At 33.5% G+C, this 21,869-nt stretch overlaps 5 protein-coding genes across 7 annotated transcripts; all 5 read right to left on the bottom strand.

Moving 5' to 3' along the window:
• Positions 1-1,420: 1,420 nt before the first annotated feature.
• On the bottom strand, positions 1,421-13,689 carry Dip-B (Dipeptidase B). 2 transcript variants are annotated; one of them, XM_081977106.1, is made up of 10 exons: positions 13,402-13,689; positions 12,054-12,265; positions 11,825-11,997; positions 11,612-11,775; positions 11,334-11,557; positions 10,312-10,474; positions 10,125-10,248; positions 6,050-6,149; positions 2,455-2,649; positions 1,421-1,904 (listed from the first exon to the last, which is right to left on the bottom strand). In XM_081977106.1, the coding sequence occupies exons 1-10, from the start codon at positions 13,416-13,418 to the stop codon at positions 1,738-1,740; spliced, it is 1,539 nt and encodes a 512-aa protein (XP_081833232.1). In that variant the 5' UTR covers positions 13,419-13,689; the 3' UTR covers positions 1,421-1,737. The 2 variants fall into 2 exon arrangements, with proteins under 2 accessions (XP_081833232.1, XP_081833231.1); XM_081977105.1 differs by lacking the exon at positions 1,421-1,904 and adding an exon at positions 1,971-2,196 and having other exon boundaries at positions 13,402-13,688.
• Positions 13,690-14,171: 482 nt separating this feature from the next.
• On the bottom strand, positions 14,172-15,234 carry Osi20 (DUF1676 domain-containing protein Osi20). Its single transcript, XM_081977108.1, has 4 exons — positions 15,002-15,234; positions 14,801-14,948; positions 14,561-14,746; positions 14,172-14,508 (listed from the first exon to the last, which is right to left on the bottom strand). Exons 1-4 carry the CDS (start codon positions 15,191-15,193, stop codon positions 14,261-14,263), a joined length of 774 nt encoding a protein of 257 aa, XP_081833234.1. The 5' UTR covers positions 15,194-15,234; the 3' UTR covers positions 14,172-14,260.
• A 1,433-nt stretch (positions 15,235-16,667) lies between these two features.
• LOC145727514 (uncharacterized) lies at positions 16,668-17,661 on the bottom strand. The gene is made up of 4 exons (XM_081977109.1): positions 17,523-17,661; positions 17,256-17,466; positions 17,018-17,202; positions 16,668-16,963 (listed from the first exon to the last, which is right to left on the bottom strand). Exons 1-4 carry the CDS (start codon positions 17,625-17,627, stop codon positions 16,721-16,723), a joined length of 744 nt encoding a protein of 247 aa, XP_081833235.1. The 5' UTR covers positions 17,628-17,661; the 3' UTR covers positions 16,668-16,720.
• A 224-nt stretch (positions 17,662-17,885) lies between these two features.
• On the bottom strand, positions 17,886-18,724 carry LOC145727516 (uncharacterized). The gene is made up of 3 exons (XM_081977112.1): positions 18,579-18,724; positions 18,313-18,523; positions 17,886-18,256 (listed from the first exon to the last, which is right to left on the bottom strand). Exons 1-3 carry the CDS (start codon positions 18,669-18,671, stop codon positions 17,934-17,936), a joined length of 627 nt encoding a protein of 208 aa, XP_081833238.1. The 5' UTR covers positions 18,672-18,724; the 3' UTR covers positions 17,886-17,933.
• Positions 18,725-20,206: 1,482 nt separating this feature from the next.
• Osi19 (DUF1676 domain-containing protein Osi19) lies at positions 20,207-21,228 on the bottom strand. Of its 2 annotated transcripts, none has more exons than XM_081977110.1 (3): positions 20,958-21,228; positions 20,689-20,902; positions 20,207-20,627 (listed from the first exon to the last, which is right to left on the bottom strand). In XM_081977110.1, exons 1-3 carry the CDS (start codon positions 21,156-21,158, stop codon positions 20,326-20,328), a joined length of 717 nt encoding a protein of 238 aa, XP_081833236.1. In that variant the 5' UTR covers positions 21,159-21,228; the 3' UTR covers positions 20,207-20,325. The 2 variants fall into 2 exon arrangements, with proteins under 2 accessions (XP_081833236.1, XP_081833237.1); XM_081977111.1 differs by having other exon boundaries at positions 20,264-20,627; positions 21,063-21,221.
• Positions 21,229-21,869: the final 641 nt, after the last annotated feature.

Below are 21,869 nucleotides of genomic sequence, written 5' to 3'. Positions count from 1 at the left end.
TTTTTTCAGTAGGTAATAAATTCTGTTTTGTCGATTTGTCTTTATTGCGGCTTTTAAAATAATATAAAATCCTTTATTTTTTTTTTGACTAAGGGCCGGTACTTCAGAATAATTTTATACCAAATGCAACTTTGGTCAATTCTGACAATTTAATAGAAATTATTGAGAAAGTTAAGTTAAGTAAAAGTACCGGTCCTAAGTGACCAATAATAAAAACAAGTTTTATTTTGCTTGTCATTTAAAATGCCCTGGAACTCGAAGAAACTCTAAATATACATACATCTCATCCACAAGACAAAACAAAACTGGAGCACTGTTAAAACCAAGAATTTTTCTTAAAATTAATATTTGCTGGTAAGACTTTTAAAAATATTACAATAGTAAATTACATCACTAAAACTTAAAAAAAAAATAGTTTAACGAGTTAAAAAAAATGTGAGTTACAACAACTTCTAGAAAAATGTACTAAACTAATTCAAACTTGCACTTTAATCATACTAATTTTCTAATACGGCACTGTTTTCTTCAACTTCTAAAAGATATTTTTAACGTCAATGTGGTAATTAATGATGTTACTTAATTTATGAGTATCAAAATAATAGTAAATCAGAAATTAGAATACAATACAGCAATTATTATATTATATTATATCCTCTGTTTGTCGCCATAAAATCAGATAAGAATTATTAGTTTCATATGAACAACGAATAGAAAATAGTACAAGTTGAAATAAATCAGGACCGGGTTTGTGAAATATAGTTTTACAATAATATTATACAAATAATTTTGAATCACAATCTAAATATGTCAAGTTTATTATTTCCACACAAACGCCCTCCAATCCTTAGTATCTGTGTACTGTGGATAACAAAGTTGTTGCGTTTCAATTAAAAATGATTTCCATATTAGTTGTAGCTGCATAATAACTTGTGTTACACAAAGTACGAACTGATTTTCTACTTTTTTCCTTAAATTACAGTCACAGAATCAGTGGAAATAAGTCCGTTCCTGTGCATATTGATCAGCAGGAGACAATGTCAGGGCTACGTGCCGGAGGTGTGTAAATGCATGCAGAAGCGTGGTAGTGGTTTAAGTGGCAGCTTGATCAGGAAATATTTTGAATGGGCTTGACGATGGTACAATAAAAACAAGACCGAATCGATTAACGTTTCAAGAGTGGCCCATATTGAGGTCAATCAGAGAACGGTATATTACATAAGCCGGCACGCAACTTAAACAGTGACAAATGACCATTTTACGGAAAAGGCTACGTCTTCCAAGTGACTCTGTAATTGGGTCAGAAATCCGTTAGTAACGATTTAAAATTTCAAGGGTTCACTGGCAATGATTTAAGCGACCAGAGTCGTGCTTGACCGCGGACAAATTCAAGTAATCCAAAAGGTATAAATAAAATACCGGATAACCTATATACCTTTATTAAAAATATATACAAAAGAAGGCACACCCATTCTGATTAGCTTGCATCAAGTGCATAATGTTTGCATTCCGCAATGAAAGTGTATATTTATGCTAGGACTCTGCTTTCCTAGCAACAGGACATCACTTGCATATAAAGCTTGACCGTTTATTGGCAGTATGGCAGTATGTAATACTAATTTTAAGACTAACTAAAGGATGCACGTACGTCTTTGGGTCTTTGTTTTATTGTTAACTGTCGGCCACACTTTGTGCTGGATACAAAATCAATAACAATGCAAAAAAACATTAATAGAAGTTTTATAAAACATATGACCCTGCCAAAGCTAGCATAGGTGCACCAGTTATTGATGTGGGGAAACAACCCGATGATCCAGCAATGTCCATATGACTGTATTTGATTGGCAGTGAACTTCCTGTACCGTGTTTGTCTAATCCAGAAGCCAACAACAGGAAAGCCACTGGACCTAAAAGTAAAAACTTAAAAGTGAACTTGATAACTACTTAAACTAGATGAATCAATAAAACACAAGTTTCCTTAGTAAAAATATTTATTTTAGAACTTAACTAGAGAAAAGAAATATCATAATTATGACAGGATATACGTGTGAGCCAAGGCAAAAACAGGAGAGCCGGTTGCAGGATCTGGCAAATCTCCTGCGGATGCAGCTATATCCAAATGACTGTATTTGATGGGAGTTGAACTTCCACTGCCGTATTTGTCTAGCCCTGAGGATAGCAGAAGGAAAGCTGCAGGACCTAAATAAAAATAGTAGTTGGGTTGTCTGGGCAATATTCAATGCATAAATGCAAAATTAGGTTAACTAGTTGTACACATACATACCGTATGTAATTCCTAGTTTTGAAATCACACTATACACTAGTAAAAATCGCACAAAAGTTATCAAAAACATGCGGTTACATAACGAAGCTTTTTGTTTTATTTTCTATACAAGTTCTTAATTAATTGCAACTAGATGCCAACTCGAATTAACAACTAAAATCATAATCTCTTACCTTGATGTCCTCTCATCGATTGGGTTGAAGGTTTGGATTGTCCTTGTATGACATCGTCACCCTCTGCAACTCCTTTATGAGCGGTGATATCTTCCTTTTTTAGAGTGGAAATCTCAAACGGATCGCCAATCTCTTCAGAGGCCTGTTGAAGCCTCCTCGAGTGGCCTGTTTTATATGCCGGTCCATTATCAACGACTAATAAAAGAAATCCAATTAAGTGGAGATTTCTTATTTGTGGGAACTTAGACTTATGAATTTTCATGTGTTGGGAGTAATTAATAGGGGTGATTAACAGTTCAACATTTACTGCAGATTTTTTTAACGTTGCTTAAATGGTCACTGTAAAAGTTCGACCTGAGAGTTTAATGATAATATTTTATAATTCGTAAAATAACTAATTATTTTTCCAGTTTAGATGCAGAACTGGATTTTCCATTGTTTTTCGATTACTAAATAAGGCTTAGTCGCAAACAATTAATAGCTTGTTAATTGAATGCGTAATAAATAATAGTTGTTTGGTTGGTAACTATGTAACACTAGAATTTGTGCCAATCGAAAGGACTGGGAAAGAACAACTCGCTTGTATACGTGACTCTTCATCATTATATTCCAATATCTTCGATCGTTTCCTGCATCGTAACTAAATGCATTTAGGACAACGGAATAACTGTGAATTTTGGGTGTGCAACATCATCAAGATTACCGGGAAGTGAAAAAAGCAATCTGTATATAGGCATTATTTGAAAGAAAGAGCACGCCTTCAATATTAACGGGTCAACTAACGGGACACGTCTTTCTCCAAAGCCAATTTCTCGGCCATCTCGGCCAAAAATTACAATCACGAACCTCTCGCATAATGACCAACAATAGGATTATGCCATTACAGTGGCGTAACAACGTTAATTTGTCAATTAATTGCAAAAAAATCATTATGGTAGCTGAAGGTTTGTTACCACCACTGACACAACTAGTATATCATCAAGCAACACCAAAAGTGATTGTGATATACCGGTTAACATTGTTTTCCTTTAACGTACTTACAACCATAATAACAAAGATATTACTATTAGTCATGTTAATTTTCATAACGGTACAATGCGTATCTTTATTGATGAAATCGGTGTAAAATGTTTATTGAACAAACACGTATCCAACTATTATTTAACAGACACTAAATTAGGAAAGCGTATAATTATTGCATTGTGACATCTATGGTATACAAGGTGATTCTTTATATTTTCCTTAATATTTTTTGACAGATGTCAACTGGCCTTTACAGTGTTGCAAACTCAAAATTGCATTATCAACGTCACCTGACGTAACTCTCACAATTCCGTTTGCACAACTGTCTAAACTTCATTTAGCAAATTTTCAATGTTCAAACTCTATTTTAAAAGTCACGTGACTGTTTTTGACAATTGTCAACTGGCTTTTACAGTTTTGCAAGCTCAGAATTGGATTATCAACATCACGTGACGTTACTCTTACGATTTCTTCTTCCACAACTGTCTAAATTTGGTTTAGTATGTTTTTACGGTTTAAGCTTGTTTTTATGTGTAAAATAGCCTTTACAGTATTGCCTTTATAGCCTTTATTGTCAAAGTAACGTGACATGTATTTTACATTATCAACTTTTGCAACTTTCTTAACCACCGCCCTCTATACTAGAAAGCCTAAAATGTCACTTTGAATGGCGGCGTTAGCGGTTTTCGTTTTATACACAAACCTATTCAGATGTAGTAAGAAATATGTTTTTTTTTACTATTTCGTATAATTGATTGCAAGTTGTGAGTGAAAATCAAAGGTTCATTCCTGATCCAGATATGTATAGATAGAGCTTTTTATAGACAATTAAGTCCAGCCTAAACAAATTTGTTCTGGAAAGTACAACACACAGCAAACTAGTTTAATACAAGAAAATCTGGAAAAATTTGAAACTAGGTAAGCAGAACTGGTAAACGGTTCTTATGTTATTACCAAGAACATTCATTCAAAATTATTTTTGTTGCTCTCACAATGAAGGATGCTTTAAAATGTAACTCACATACCTGTGCATGTAACAAGTACCTATTAAGTTTACTGTACTAGAACGCACTTGTATCTACCATTGAGTATAGTGTTGGAGTAAAATTCAAACTTCAAAGTGTTTAACCACTGTTGAGTTAGATCCGGTTTTTTTGTAAAGTAAAAAACTGACACGGTTGGGCTTTTTCCTGAGTTGCTGTTACAATGTGGCTTGGAAAACTTATGAACGGCAGCAAACAAAAATAACTTACGCAACTAACCTCAAGTTTTGATTTTAAACCGTAAAAATGCATCTAATCCTCAAAGAACTCAATTTCCACAATACAAACAAACGCAAACTGTCACCACTATTTCCGCCATATTGGAATTTTTGACAGACACCTTCTAGGCTTTCTAGTATAGTAGGCAGTGTCTTTTAAACAAAAAAAATTGAAAAGTAACCAATAAGCAATAAAGTACATATATTTGAAACCAGAAAAAAGAGATGATATCAATTCAGATCCAGAAATCCTACAGAGTTTAAATAAGAACACAAAGAAAAGATTTTAATACGTAGAGTCTGTAAGATATACAATTTCTAAAAAACTGACTAATTTTTATACAAACGTGTTTAAAATTAACTTTGAGCAAATTGTCAACATTGCTAAAATAGTCAAAAAAGAGACAAAATTGAAAAACCAGAATATAAGCAGTAGAACCGAAGTTCTTGACTCTTCATTAGTTGGAGAAGATTCCCATACTATCATCATGTCATCATTATCATATTTGTATCAATTACAGTAGAAAATAATTCACAGGTCAAGCAACATCTTTCTTGTTCCATGTAAATGCTTTCGATAGTAGAATTTTCCCTACGTTCTTAAGAAAACTATATTAATGTTGTTACTGGTGTTAAATCACTTTGTATTGGCAAACTCCAGTTCCTATCTGTAATTCTTGTACTGCCATTGACAATAAAATCTAACTTGTGACAGTTATTTCTAAAGGTGGACGTTCTGACCGAATTATTGCAAAATGCTGGTCGTACATTCACTTAGTTCCGCATCTAAACGTGACAACTCACACTCGTTTGAAATATGTTTATCTCTATGGTAGTGAATGATCAGCGTCTCAAGAACTCTTAATTTATCAGATAGCTGCGTATAAATAAATACATTAGTCGGTTGGAGACTAAGAAAGAAGTCTTTCTTTACCAACGTTGATTAATAATGTGCGCAAAAAAACTTCATCATCCATTTGCCACTAAAAAGTTAGTTCCGTTTGTTGTAAGAACGATAAACCTTACTGTAAAAACGTTAGTGGTTTTAAAAGTAATTCTAATCAAAGGAAAAACTACGTGATTAGCCGTTATCTAAGTCTGTTTGCAGGAATGTCCATAGTGTTATTTTACGGTGTAGCGAGGTAATTATTTCAGTGGAAATGGGGACAGATAGCGGTTCTGCTTGCTGAAGCTAATTTTGACTAAAGACACACATAGGTTAGAGCCTGTCGTGCAATTTAAACAGTTACTGACTGAAGAATTACACGGAAAATTTTGTATTAAGGATCACTTTTTATGCATTGTACTCACCTATAGAATATCCGAGACCAACGGTCAAACAAGCGTGTCCAGTCAGTGTTGCTATGGTGAATAAATGAGGATTGACTGCACTTAACGCCAGTTCTTTAAACTGCAAAAAATAGCTTCATATTAATAAGGGTCAGTCCTTTGAGTAGACAAAAAAATGCAAACAGAGGTTTGAATAAACGAACCTTCATCAATTTACGGACGCGTGTCAGAAAAATGCCATCCGATATGGCAACGGGCGGTTAAGTGGCAAAAAATGTACCATATGGCTAATACACGGTCAAAAATTGTAATTTTCTAATATTATTCCATTAACCCTTTGAAGTCAACTCAGTTTGTATTTAAAGAAGGAAATGGGGGCAATGAAGTATATCGACAAGTTCATTACACACTTCCTTACAAAAAATTTGTTCCGCTCAAATTACGTTATTGTTCAGAATTAGTTATTTGATACCAAAAGCTTATTAAGCAGTGCAAATTTATAGATTTCCAATAATATATACGATTCCAACCTAATTTGTAACTACAAACTATCATTTCCTGTCTGTAAAGAGATGGTTAGTTTGCTAGAAAATGCGCATCAAATGCTATAACTTGGTGGCCAGTTAATGTTATCGTTTCCAGACTTTTCCAGAAAACTCTCCATTTCCGAACTCCCTGTTACACAATATACTATTTTTTTACCACCATATTGAAGATAAGAAACATCTTGACTATATCAACCACCTTTCATTAGATCTTAGAAAAAAAAAGGCGGAAGCTTTTTTGCTTCTGCCAAAAACCCTTTTCATTCACTCTCTCCTTTCAGCTTGAGGATTCATCATCTGCCAATATCTGAAAGGGCTGGTAGTATGTGATTTTTAACACAAAAGACCGCCCCACATGACGCCAATACGCAGACTAGTGCCGTTATAGTTAATTCCGGCATATCGAAAACATGAAAGGGTGCAACTAGCCTGTCTTGAGTGGTATCGCGGGTACCACGTGCGAGACGTGTGCCGGAGGATCGCTTTTTGAACAGCTGTAATATGTTTATTATAGGGGTTCATGTTCACCTGTATCAATCAGACCCTTTTTAAGGAAGTGTCGCTGATTTTATTTTGCCAATGCACATGTCTTTGCCTTAAGTCCAGGTAGATAACATTTTGACAGCGTAGAACTTAAAAAAGTGTTGATTTTACGAGACTTTCTCCTAACTGTTAACAAACATCTTGACTACATTAAAATAAAATAAGACAGAATAATACAACCGTCGTATTTAAAACGCACAAACAATAATTAGTAACCGCTGGAAATTTATGCATGCTATTAACCTCCTTTAACACGTCATAAAACAATTTTCTCGAATATAACTCCTAATGCTTATTCATGTAGATGAGAATTTATTGTTCTGTATATCAGAAAGTCACGTGTCAAAACACAATCATATTGACTAGGCGGTGTAGGCAGAATTTTCAGACGCAAATATCAATGCATTTATATGTTTATTTTAAACTTCTTTGCATTCGCGCAGAAAAAATAATCCGTTAGTTTTAATTTATGCTTTTGGTGGTGGGAGAGGATTACTAACTGTCTAAGCTGTTTAGAAAAAAGTGCACCTTCCATTTAACGTGATAGGTATGCTATTTTTACATGGATTATTAGTTCTTCTAAGAGCATGTCCGTGCAATGTGCGTGCTTTTAACTATAACATATTAGAATATTAACTTTAATTGCAAATGTTTTGCTTTTGAATCATAATAATTTTATTGTAATTAAAAGACAGCGAAAAGGGAAGAAAAACGAAAAATAGATATTCTCGTAGAAAATGGTTTCAACTACTTTTTTGTCTTAAAAATGTCAGAATCATCACCGTTTAACTATAAAATTCAAAGTGGTAAAGTGGTTATAGTCTTGAATGAAAATTCTATTCATTCAAGACTATAACCACTTTATCACTTTTGTGAAAAATATACGTGTATACAGAGTGTATCATAAACTATGTGCAGTACTTCAGGATAATACAGTAGCTCGTCCAAAATTATGTAAAAAAATCGTTTTACTTATTTTCTAAAAGGGTGCATTTTAAACATGCAGAGTGTTAAAGTTGACAAAAAAACAGTATCTCTAAAATGCATCATGTGAGTGTCATGAGGGAAGGTTAATATCTTGGGCATATATTATGAAACATCCTGTATATTTTAAGAACAATAATTTTAGGTAACTTTAGGTAAAGTTATGCGACTGTGAAGAAAATTCAATTTGAAGTTATTGGTTATTGTGGAAACTAACATTAAAAAAAGCATTTTAACCGAATGTAAAATTTACAAGCCGAAACTAAGTTTTGTATAATAGCTTGGATGCTTCTATGAGTAAATAATACAATATACTATACTTTTTATGTTCAAGAATTTCACACGTGCCCTAAGACCTCATAATAAAAAAATCTACTTTAGGTCAGATATAGCTATACAGGGTGTTCCTGAATTGGCGTCACAAACTGTGAGATAATACAACTAAAAATATGCGAAAAAGTTCTTCTAAACATACTCTCTTAAATGCTTCTTTTTCAAGATACACGAAAAAAATAATATTGTTTTTCGCAAATATCTCCAGAATTGTTTGACAAACTCCTGTAACTTTTGCAGGATCAGTTTTCTAGAAATCGCAGTTTTTTTTAGTGTAAATCGATTAATTGTATACATATAAACTAGTGGCGGAAATTTTGGATTGACAATGTTTACTTTAACTTCTCTCACTGGAAAACTGATGAGTGTTAATATTGTTGATATTTTTGGATAGTCTCCTACTCGTTGGTAACACCCTGTATAATTCCTAATGGAAATACAGTCCTATAGTTACTGTCTTTAAAAACAAATAAGAAACATCCAACTTTTTTATCTGGTAGTCTGTAACGTCATATTGAGTACTAAAAAAAGTAACACTAACCATTTTTGTTACTTTCAATATAGCAAGCCACTGAGTGTTTTCTTTTAAATGAGACAGAATAATCATATATTTCAGGGCATTAATTATTGCCTTTTTGCGGCAAGCTGATTGATTATTATCTAACATATATGTAAGTAATAAACTCGGACAAGCAATTAACTGAAGTTATCACGGACTGTAATGTCATAAAACAAGGACGCTTTATTAGTTTTTACTTGCGTCTTTTATTTACAAATAACTTCAATTTAGATAAATCTATAGCTGTTAAAAATAGCTTAATGCACATACACGGACTCGCTAGACTATGCTATATTACCGAGTATAGAAGACTGTAGTAATGAATATGATAATTAAATCGAAGCGAACAGACACAAATAAGTGGTATTGCAATTCACGTTTCTATTACATAATGCGAAGATCGGAATCACGTGTGACATTTACCGGGAAAAATATAAAAATACAGGATAAATAACAGGTACGTGAATTAAATCAGGTTTTTTTCTATGCAGAAACGGTAGTTTTGCTTGTTTAGGAAGGCGTATTAATAAGAATTTTATGGCTTTTTTTACCGAACAGACTTATTTGAAAGTAAACGATTGTCATACTGCAATGTCACGGCATCGTCCATTAATAACGTTTTGCAGATTTTTTTATTTTTTCTGGCATTTATCTATTATTTATTACGGTAATATTACTTCATCTAGCTGACGTTATAATGAGTTAGTGCTGTAATATTGAGGCAAGCCGTAGCAAATGCAGATTCGTTTTAATAAGATTTACTGTGTGTTATATATTCAGAGATTGGATTTCAGTTGGAGAATCAATTATAGAAAATTACAAAAATTCTTATTGACCATGGGGTGTGTTTTGTTTAATTCTCAGAATACACTTAGCTGGCAATGGCCTATTTAAGCGACAAACCAATTATATGGAACAACGATCCGGTAAATCTAGTGCAAAACTATTCCATTAAAAAAAAAGGGTCGCTAATTGTTTAATTACCGTTGTTTACATGTAATTTGCAATTCCCGGGTTTACGTGACATTTAAAACGGCGTATTTGATTAAGTATTCTAAAAGTATGCAATATATCATTAGGGTGTCGGATCTATTTCACGGTGAACAGACAGAATAATACAACAATACCTTACCCTGCACAAAATATCAGCCATTATCATTCTGCCTTCAGCATCCGTGTTAATAACTCTCACCCTAGCACCTGATCTGGCAGTGATGACTTCATCTGCCACATAACTGTTTGATCCAATGCTATTTCTATAGATATGAATCAACAGAAACAGATTAGGGGCTAATTTTAGGGGTAAAAGGTAAACGTACCTTACTATACCCACTCCTGCTACAACTCTAATGTTTTTAGGTTGTAGTAAGTTGACTACTTCCATAAAACCTATAACCGCTGCTGCCCCACATTTGTCTCTAGACATGCCCAGCATGTGTCCTCCAACTTTAACGTCAGCACCACCAGTGTCATATGTTACTCCTACAACAAAATATTGTATTACATAAGACAAACTAGGATCAAAACCTTCAAAACGTTCCATATATTATTGATGCAAGTTTATCCAGACAGCAACAAGGCAAAAGTTAGATTCTTCTAATCTAACGAAGAGAGTAAGTAATGAACACTAATCATACTCTTCCTAGTTTAGCTAATCTAGTTTGACGCCTTCAGAGTTGTTAACTTTTAAATGATATAATTTCCCCAAAAGCGTGCCAGAGCAATATTTTTTGGTTACTTTTGTAGCTTCAGCATTTTGACATATGGATCTAGCTTCAAGGAAAATAGCTTCATATCACATGTGTCAAAAATCCTGCTCATTTAGCTCTATCAGAGACGCTCTATCTAATTTTATGCCAATTTTAGCAGATTGTATTAGTTTTAAGAGAGTTTTGTCATTTTATAGCTTCATGAAGAAGATTTTCATGGTATCCTAGTTTATGACAGATTGAAATATGCTCAAAATAAACAGATACACGTCACGACTGTCCAATTTCTGTTCATGGACCTACAAAAAAAACATTTAATATGATTTACACTGATTGTATTGGTTTTTTAAAAAAGTTTTGATACTAATCACGCCACCTGTGGAAAATATCTGGTAAGTCTGCAGAATGACTGTTTATTATTAGACTTTCTCTCTAGGTGGCGTAGTTGTTACTATTGAGATAAACCAGACAAGAACAATTCTGTGGGTGTAAACATGTCCTATAATTACAAATTACAATAATTGTTCTATGTTCGAGTCTAAGTGAGAAGATATTTCAGATTGTAGGCAAGTTTTATCAATTATTTAAACTTTTTTTTATAGAAGCAAACTTTTAGTAAATTTTTCCATTACCTTTTCCTACCAAAAATAACGTTTCTTTCGTGTCCTCTGGTGGTTGATATTCCAAAAAAATAATTCGTCCTTTATGCCTTTCCTGAGAACTTGCTGCTCTATTTACCGCTTCAAACAACGGATATCCTTTGGTAATTTGTTGAATGTCGCTAATAACGTCCAGCTTTATAGAAGTACCTTTGAACAAGCTTTTAACGTAGTCTTCCACTTTAGGAGGAGCCATCCTTTTAAAAACGATTTATTGGAGTGGTTTTAATGGTTGTAGTATTACGGTATACCTTTCAGGATCAGCACCACCAATATCACAAGCTACCCTTCGTCCTGTTTCCAAGACATTGGCTAGTTGAACTAATTTTTCAGTTTCTGAGTAATCTACTGTCCATACACCCAGATAGTTCACTTTTTTGGCTGTTCTAGGATCATGTTCCCTAACTTGTAGTGGCTACAAGCCAAGAATAATTATTTAAGTTAAGTTTTGGTGCAACTCTTACCGTATATAAAACATCCAGAGCTCCTAAAATGGTGACCAATTTCCCATTTTTGAATTCCTCACCAAATAGCACCAACAAAGGTTGTTTGCTTCCAGCTTTCAAAGCTCGCTTTACGCCAGCCGATGCAGCTTTATGAAAAATGCGCACATCGTCATAGTCAGGATCAATTGGACCTATTTTTATCATTTATATCATCAACTAACAATATACAATTTCTGGTTTTCGGTGCCTGTTGGTGAGTAGACTAAACGTTTAGCAGGTAGTTCTATTGGCAGTACTGCTATTTCAGTTTCAAGCGCCGAATCCAGTTCCAAAGCAGCTGTTACAGCGTTTGAGAGGACAGAAGAAGTAATTTTCTGATTGGGTGACACTACCAAAATTATGGAGTCGTAGTCGGAGCTTTCAAGGGTCTTTTCCGCCCTTAGATCGGTTTTTGGTGGCCTAAAAATGAAGATTTTATAAATTGTTGTTATAAAATTTAATTGTCATCATATACGGTATTATTATTATTTAAGTTTATACACTTTTTAGAGGGAATAAGTTGTAAAAAAAAGTTGCCGTATGATAATTTATAATTGATCAGAAAATTTAGAGTAAAAACCAATAAAATTTTGAAAAGTTCAGATACCCATCAACAATCAGTTTTGCAGTTCGTTTAACACCTTACATGTTTATCTTTTTTCTTTACTTCTGAAAGTTAAAGAAGGAAAGTCATCAATACAGGTAAAGCAATAAAAGTTTTGTATGTATTTCTAAAAAAAATCATATATCTGATGAACTATATAGTGGTATCTTTTACATAGCCCATGCATATCTTTCAAATGTACCTGTATATAACCAATACATACAGAAAGGTATCTTATTCAGCCACCACCTGAACAAGAACAATTTAAAAATATATGTTGTATATCAATACAAGTGTAAGTGTAAATGAGATAGATATATTAAATCAAAATAGGTTATTGGCTGATTTAATTCTGAGCAAACACTAAAACACTAATACAATTTATATCATGGGAATTATGTACTTAGTCGAAATCCAGAAATCCTAGTTTATCAATGAACAAATAAACGAAAGTTCTTATTTATTCCACTCTTACTATGTATGTTAGTTACTAACCGAGCAACAATCATAAATCAACAAAACGTACAAGTTTTATCAGATATAACAAACATTTAAGGCGGCGGCATATACATATTAGCGACGCCACCTACCAAATTTATCTTCAACTAAATAATACTATTTCACTTTATACTGCTTTATACAATGATCAATACAATTTTAGAACCCTTAAATCCCTAGTGTTTTATTATGCAGTTTGTAGGTTAATCAAACCTTTTTTTGGAATTATTTATGGTGTTTTTATGGTTTCCACAAAAGTGTTTATATACAGATACAGATTCAGATAAAGATAGCTCTAGTATCTAGAGTATCAATAATTTGTTCAAATAGGTGTAAAAACACAGAAAAGCAAAAACAATACATTTTTGCACAAATCTGCAAACATCTAAAGTAAAGATAAATACAAATATGATCATATATAAACCAAATGTTATTATGGACTTTGTATATTTACCCATTTTCGCTGCTCATGTTTGAACACTTTATTGCTGTTCCAACCAGATATTGTTACTGACTACCCACTTTGTTCACCGACAGTACTAAACAGACTATAAAACAAAGAAAATCCTTGTAGCCGGAATCGGTAGATGCGGACTGTATAAATAAGCGTAGAATTTTATTTTTAGAAAAGATAAGATTCGATAAACGTTTTACTACCAATAAGCTGTCGGATGTGTAAATTTAACGCACGTTAATTAGCAAATCAAGTTAAAATGCATTGCAAGGTTGCTTTTTTGCGCTTTTACAATTCTAGCTGAAAATATAGCTTTTATTTGCGGTTTTATTCCCTTGAGCATAGCATAACAATGGACAGTGTTGTCGCATTTATACTTCACGGTTCATTTAAGTGTGATATTCCTTTTTTAGTTAGTTAAGCTCTAAACGGTGACGTTGTCCAGTGTTGCAGTGAAAACTAACTACACTTTTAGTGATCATTTTAATTTTTTATATGTTTAGTGGGGTGAAAGAGAGTTTATATTTGTTAAAAAATACGGTTTTGGCAACACTGCTTGCTACAATGTCGCCAGAGACATCTACTGGTAAACATGATGTTTAGAGAGATCTTCAGCTGTAGGACAGAAACAGTAATGCAGATTTCTTTTGTTGTTTCAATTTTTGTACAAAAAAGAGTAATCTAGCTTTTATCACAATGTTAAATATACATTCACCAAATGGTTCCTACTTCATAGGAACAGTAAAAGTTACAACTAAAACACAGTATTTTTTAAAAAATCTTTATTGTTCCAACAAAAAATAACTCATCACCATCTCTCTCAATAAATTAAAGTGTCAGTCAATCATTGCAATCTTCCTTAAGGACGAGTTGTGGATGATCCTGATGAACTACTGGATGATCCTGGGTAGTAAGCCGAATAAGCCATATTTTGGGCGTCATTGGAACCAGACCAGACCCTGGAGTAAGGTCCTCCAGTATTGGGTTCCCAACCTGGCTCGTAGGAGCTTGGAGGAGCTGTGGAGGGACCTGGAGCTGGTGCTCCGTAGAGAGACATCGGAGGTTCGGCTGGTGCTGGCGACATTGTCATCATGGGCATTGGCATACCTGTGAATTGTTCTGTTTAGTTCTAGTTTTTATGGTTTTTAGTTTGATTTACCTGATTTTCCAACCAGTTGGTAAATGATGAATCCTAGAACTAACACAATAGCCAGTTTAGATAGGATCAGGGCTTTGAAAGCTTTCAAACTGGCGAGAAAGACAAAGATTGGCATCAAAAGTTTGGTCTTCAATTTGAAAAGAAGCAGGAAAGGAAGCAGCAGTTTCTTCTTCAACAGACCCCTAGCTGAAATAAATACTTTCAATGTAGATTAGACAAGAAAATTTGTATTGAACTTACATTCATTTTCATTGGTATTAATGTCTAAGCCACTGTGGGGGTTGTAGACAATTTCAGTGCTTTCAGCCAACATTTCAGGTACTTTCAACTTGAACTCCTGGGTTTCCAGTACTCGTGAAACACGCTTGTAAATGGCATTGTCAATATTCTAAAACCACTTCAATCAGTTTGATAATTTCAAAGTAGATTAAGCCAAATCACCTGAATACTCCTAGCATCTGACTGGATTCCCAAAACATTATCAAGATACTCTAAAACGTTTTCTTTAACACACCCCATATCACCGCACCTGCTAAGTACTGTAGACACGAGTTCATCCCCGGTTCGGGGGGTAGCTTTTTGAGCTCCTACAGCGGCTACGACAGCCAAAACAACACAGGTCAACCTCCACATAGTTTTTTCAGTTGTTCACAGATTGACAAGACACAAATCAATGAATTTTTAATTGAGTGGGTGCAGTTTTATACGACAATCATACCGGGTCACTCAGCATTTCGCTGATTTGTATATTGATTAGGCGCTACCCGAATACCATTACAAAGATGGTTTGGTTCCGCTAAATAGATCCGGTAGTAGTTAATATTCAACGTACAACCACAATTCGCTTTTTAAAGATGTAGCTATGTAGAATAGTAAATTCAGGTTGCTGATATGATGTATGGCGGTCAGTGTTAAGAGAGCTGGTTTTTTTTGGTTCGGTTGATTTAGCGGTAGTTTATCGACGTACGTAAAAAGAATTGGTAAAATGAGGTTTCTCCTTTGGGTGAAAATTTTTGGGTTTGAATATTTTCATGCCAAAAATAACAATATTTGTAGAAAGTGTTTTGTAAGCCCTAAATACTTCATATGGATATTTCTCAATAATTTTCTTTATATGAAGCAAAAATCAAAATGTTTTTAATTCTCATTGTTTCATTCATTTCATTCATTTGTGTTTCTAACTTAGGGTTTAGTTCACAGATTCATAACGTTATTGTAGTTTGTAATGAAGTTCAATAATTAGTCTAAAAATGTCCCTATTTTGACAATGAAGAATGTTGAAAAATTATTTAAGAAGCCAAAGAGGTAATAGAGCAAATGGTTGCCATTTTTCTCCAATTTAATGGTCTAGAGTTTTTAGTAAAAACTCTTAATGGTAACTTTAAGTTAACTTCAAGAAAGAATATTTGCGTAATTTATACATTCACAAAAAAAGCAAACTAAATACATTCGGTATTTATTGTTTTAAATTACGTCTTCTATATACTAATTTCTTTCCATTTCTCGATTAAGGTCTATAAATTATGAGAATGAAACACGAAAGCTTTCATGAGAACGACAAATTTACAGAATAACTGCTATAACTATACTTTGATTCTATTTGTTTTAGTACTTTCAAAACTTTTTGGAAAAACTGTATTGAGATGATTTAAGACAATAATTCAAAATTTAAAAAATATTTTTGCAAGCGCGCAAGCCCAAGCATTTGATAAAAATATCAGAAATTTGGTAAAAAAGGTAATCTCAAAAAATTCTAAGTGGTACTAACTTGCCTATTTAGATTGGTTCAATTCCGTTACAAATCGAATTTTAAAATTTTTTTGTTAATTTATAGGTGTATTGAATTACTATCTATAACCTTAAAAATACAATATTCATGTGTATCTATGCAGATGATAAAAATGTGGCTATATCCTAAGTTTGATATAGTATAAAAAATAATTTTTGTTGAAAATAATGACTTGATTTTCATATATTTTATTTCATTTAGCTTAGCGTAATTTGAAACTAAACCCTAATAACGCATTAATCAAATCAGTGCCATTCAACTAACTGGCGCACTTAATCTAAAGGAAAAAAACAACGTAAAATGACTAAACCATATTATCAAGAAAATAATTTATTTCAACCAATAAATAAGAAACACAGAATTATCAATTATTATGCTTTGATTTCTGGTACATAACCAGTATAAGCCATCTGTTGAGCTCCATCGTCTGATCTGTGATAAGGATGGTCCCAAGGATCGTGATGATGATGATCATCAAAATGATCTAAGTGATGATGATCGTGATGCACCACGTGATGATCGTGATGACTGTCATGGTAGACGTGCGGAATATGAACATCGTGCACTGCTTCGTGAATCACTTGTGGGGCGTGGTGAATGTGATGATCACCAAACTGAAAATGTTGTCATTATTTTTCTGATTGAGTTATGAAAGTTGATAAACCAACTTTTGCAGTTAGCTTCCAAACGGCTAAAGCTATGGAAGTTACGAAGGATACGAAAGACAGTTGCAGGGCGTTCCACGTTTTGATTCCAAGAACTCCAAGAGCAAGTGGAATGAAGGTTATTGCTTTCAGAAGGAGAATTATCAAGATTGGTGAGAGGATTTTCTTCACTTTTGACTTCTTTCTCGCTAGAAGTTGCAAATTTATTATTTAACACAAAGAAACATAGTTAATTAATTACCTTCAGCTTCATTGCCAGTGGCTGTACGAAGCTTAAACTCTACTTCTCCAAGGTCCAAATTCCTTCCATTCATAGACACGACACTTCCAAAAGGCGCATCAATTACCAGTTCGTTTGATTTGATGAAAGTTTCCACGTCATCTTCTAAAGATCCGGTCAGGCTTTTAGCGGAGCGCGACTTGTCTAAAGGTGTTACTTGAACCCCACCAGCCTGTAATTTTAAATGTTTCAATTGATTTTTGCAAAAAAATGTGATAGTTTAATTACCTGAAGTAACTCCTTTAAGGGTGATTCTCCAGCCTCTTGAGGTAGGCCATTAATTAAGGCACTAATTGATATGATAATTAACGAAATTTTGGTCAACCTACCCATTGTTAGTACTAACTGATGAATGGCAATAAAAAGCAGGAACCTAATTTATATCATTAGGTGCCGAAAAAGGAGTGGTGGAAAATTTCGAGAGTAAAAATCCAAATTCCTTAACAAGTACCGTCTTTGCATATCTAATGGCGCAACAGAACCAGACTTATAGGTTACCACACATTTGTATGCACCTTACAACTATACTGAAACCAAAAGTCGCTTTTTTAGCAACTCCGACACTATACCGTAATAAAGAACCAACAGAAATATATCAAAAAGCAAATAATTTATTAACCAAACTAATGACAGACATTATTAATTCCTGGCCGGAGCATATCCATTGTAAGCCATTTCCACTCCTTGTACTTGATCAGAACGTGAAGCAGCATAATGATGATGATGAGGGTCGTAAGCTTCGTGGATCACTTGAGGTTGAGGATGATCTCCATTGACTTTAGTGCAAAGCTTCCATACGGCCATACCCAAAGTAGTAACGAACGAGATGAAGGACAGTTGGATAGCGTTCCAAGTCTTCAAACTCAAAACTCCTAGTGCAAGGGGGATTAAAGTCATAGCCTTAATGAGGATGAAGATCAGGATCGGAACAAAGATTTTCTTGATCTTTGACTTCTTACGAGCTGCAAAATTGTGATGTTTTTCAGTATTATAAGGGTTTAGTGCGGAAAAAGCAAACCTTGAACTTCACTACCGCTACCAAAATTCAGCTTGATTCCCAGTTCTTCATTGTCCAGATTCCTTCCAGCTAAAGTAACAGTAGAGCCAACAATAGGCAGTTTGAAGGAAATGTCGTTTGACTTGATGTAATTTTCAATAAAATCTTGAAGGGACAAGTCATTGCTCCTACTGGAAGTTGCTGATTTACTCACTTTCAAATCACCTCCAACCTGTAAGCTCAACAATTAAGCACTAAACCACATTATAACTTAAAAAAAAAATAACCTGAAGGAGATTGTCCCAGGTTGAGGTTTCAACTTTAGGTGCAGCACTGCAAATCCCCAGGATACCAACCAAAATAACCAGACCGATCTTCATTTTTGCTAGGGTGTGCTACAACTGTATGATTTAGCACCGATACACCCTTAATATGTATTTATATCGCAACGAGGTAGGGGAATAATTCATTCATAAACCAAATATGAATATGTTTATGACAGCTTTGTTTAACTATGTTAGTGTTTCAAATTTTCAAATATTAAGGATGCTCTAGTAAAGGTTGAACTTATTGGGAATGCGTGCGTATATGCATGATGGTATGCAGACGCTGTTACTTTCGTTTGATTTGGAGATGTTTTTAGGACAGTGGGTTACACCGAAATAGGTTTGTAGTATGAATTTTTAAGGATTAATTGCCTGTAATCAATTCATTATATTTATTCATTAACACAACAGTTCAATCAATTGGACTGTCTAAATCAGAAAAATTTGAGTATTCCATTCAGTAATAAAAGTGAATGTATTAAAGAAAATAGTGCAGGTCATAAATTTACAAATATCATTTGCTTTTTGAAGGAGTTTTCACTTGATATAAGTTATTTGGTTGTCTACTGCTTCGAAAAATTTCTTAATTTGTTTAAATATCATAGCTTTAAGTCATTTATTGTTACTTAATCAAAGTTTTACAGTAAAAAAAATATTATTATGTTTTGAATAGTCAACACAGATATCACTTCAGCTCAGTTAGATTCGTGTGTAACCATCTCAAAAACAGTAAAATATTTCTAAGTTTATAAACTAAAATTTTCAAGAGATCAGCACAAGTATGTGTGAAAATGATTGTGCTGGCTTATTGCCTAAAATTTCCAGGAGAAAAATAGAAGAATGCGTTGAATCGACTTTGAGGGCTAATTGCTTAAAATGTCCAAGAAAAGAGTAAAATAATGTGTTGAGGTAATTGTGCTGGCTAATTCTCCAAAATTTTCAAAAAAAGAGTAGAAGAATCTGTTGAAATGATTGTGGTGGCTAGATGCCACTTACGTTTGCTGGTATAGTATAGAATAATACTTTTTATATCAACTATAATAAAACAGACATTACTATTCAGTTCCTGTCGCTTATTAAATACCGATTCATACGGTTCTGTAAACCTTTTATGATCTTGATATATGTGTGCAGGTATATGATAAAGATTTGATAACCAGTAATGATAACATTAGTTATTAATACGGCATTTAGTGCATTTTTAACGCAACTTTTAAGGATTTACTATATCCATTATAACCAACTTTTTATTTGGTTTAGTTTGATAGTAGATGGAAACCAACCACAATTAAATTATTTAAGCCTCTTAATTCTCAATAAAGTGGTTTTTAATTATTGTAATTTGCCAGTAACATGATTCGTTCAATTAAAATGTGTGCCAAGTTCAATCAAATGCAAGTTTTGAAATGTGTCTTAAAAACTGGGTTTTCCAGGGAAAACATCTCTAAGTAAGTAACTCAAAAGGCAAATAAAAAAAATATTAAGGCAATGGTAATTAAAAATTGGGTGTATAAATCTACAATTTTTACTTTATTTTAATAGTGTTGCTAGATAGATTTAATAGTATTTTCTGGCAAAAACTTAACTGAAAAGAATTGAGTTGAAATCCAACCTGCAAAGCTTATTGTAACTTGGTTCAACTAATTAAGATACAGAATAATAAAACCCGTTTTTTTCATGTAATAAATATTATATTGTAAATAATCAATTATTGCGCATATCCAGAATAAGCCAAACTTTGAGCATTAGTGTCCAAGGACCTCTTGTACTGTGCTACTGGAGGATGATCCAGAAGTACAGGAGCTTGAGAATCACCAGCCAGCTTTTGACATAACTGGAAGATAGCCAATCCAGTAGCGATAACGAAAGAAATCAGCGATAGTTGAAGACCGTTCCAGGCTTTGAAGGCCAACACACCAATCAGGAAGGGCACTACAGTAATGGCTTTCAGCAGAAGGAAGGTCAAGATGGGAATGAAGACTTTCTTCAGTTTGTGTTTCTTGCCTCGTTCTGTAAATAAAATTCATTGTTATACTATAAGATTGATTTAATTAGAGGTTTCAATACTAACCTTCAACAGTTGATCCAAAGTTGAGCTTTAAGTTGACTTCATCATCATCAAGTTTTCTGGAATCGACGGTAACGTCTCCTACATAAGGTACTTTAAAAGTGACATCGTTTGATTTGACGAAAGTTTCCACAGCGTCTTCGAAGGAGTCTCCACCAGACCTTCCAACTTCGTTTTCATATCCATTTCGGGTCACTGCCACATTGTCCATTAATTGCTGAAATAAAAAATTTAATTTGAATTATTCCAGTCAAAATCTAGCAGTAAGTTACTTCAAAATAACTTCCACGCAGAATATTATCCAAAAACGAAAACGCTTTATACTGAATGCATGCAAAACTGTCTTTTTCCGCGCAACTATTTCTTAATCTCTCTACCGTTGAATCTAAAGCAGTTCCTTTCCAGAATTCCGGCTTCTCCTGGGGTGCTCCATATGCAAGACAAACGGTACACATTAACACAAACCACTTCATTTTTTTTTATTTGTAATTACTAAGCACTGACTAGATGTTCTTTGGTAGCTTAACTAAGTTGAAATGAATAATGTTTAAAGAGTAGGTGGTTTATATTAACTGTAAACAAACGAAAGTCTTTTAATATGTATGAGGGTATTCCTTAGAAGGATCAATTTGTGACAGACAAATTTGGTAACGGTTGTATGAAGGTATGTAAAAAGGATGTGTATCAGTAACGTAGAAATTTTATAATTACCCTGACTATTAATAGATACAATTAAATACTTTTGTTATTATTTGACTATTAATATTAAAAAACTTGGCAGTCATAATGTTGACTGTACCAATATTTCGGAAAACTGTTAGTAAGTAATGGTAATCTAAAGAAAGTCCAATTATTAATACAGTTTTTAACGTAGTTAATAAGAATAAAGGAACATTTTGATTCAAAGCTCCTACTAAGTGTCTAAATTTCAGTTGGTGTAACCTGCTAGAAAACTTATCTCATTTACAACAAACAACTGAATTAACTATGGTTAATCTTATTTTGGTTAACGAGGGTTAACTAAACTGGTCCTAAGCATGTTAGGTGAGGTTCAAACGTTTATGTCAGTTTATAACCTGAATAAAGGTTAAATGATAAAAACATATTCCTGTTGATCAATGTACCTACTCAATATTACTAGGTGAAACATGCCTACAAGATTAGTTATCGTGGAGATATACCAA

This window comes from Ips typographus, linkage group LG4 (genome assembly GCF_016097725.1).
Source record: "Ips typographus isolate SLU linkage group LG4, UJ_Ityp_2.0, whole genome shotgun sequence".
NCBI classification, from domain to species: domain Eukaryota; kingdom Metazoa; phylum Arthropoda; class Insecta; order Coleoptera; family Curculionidae; genus Ips; species Ips typographus.
This window is presented reverse-complemented; position numbering and strand designations above follow the sequence as displayed.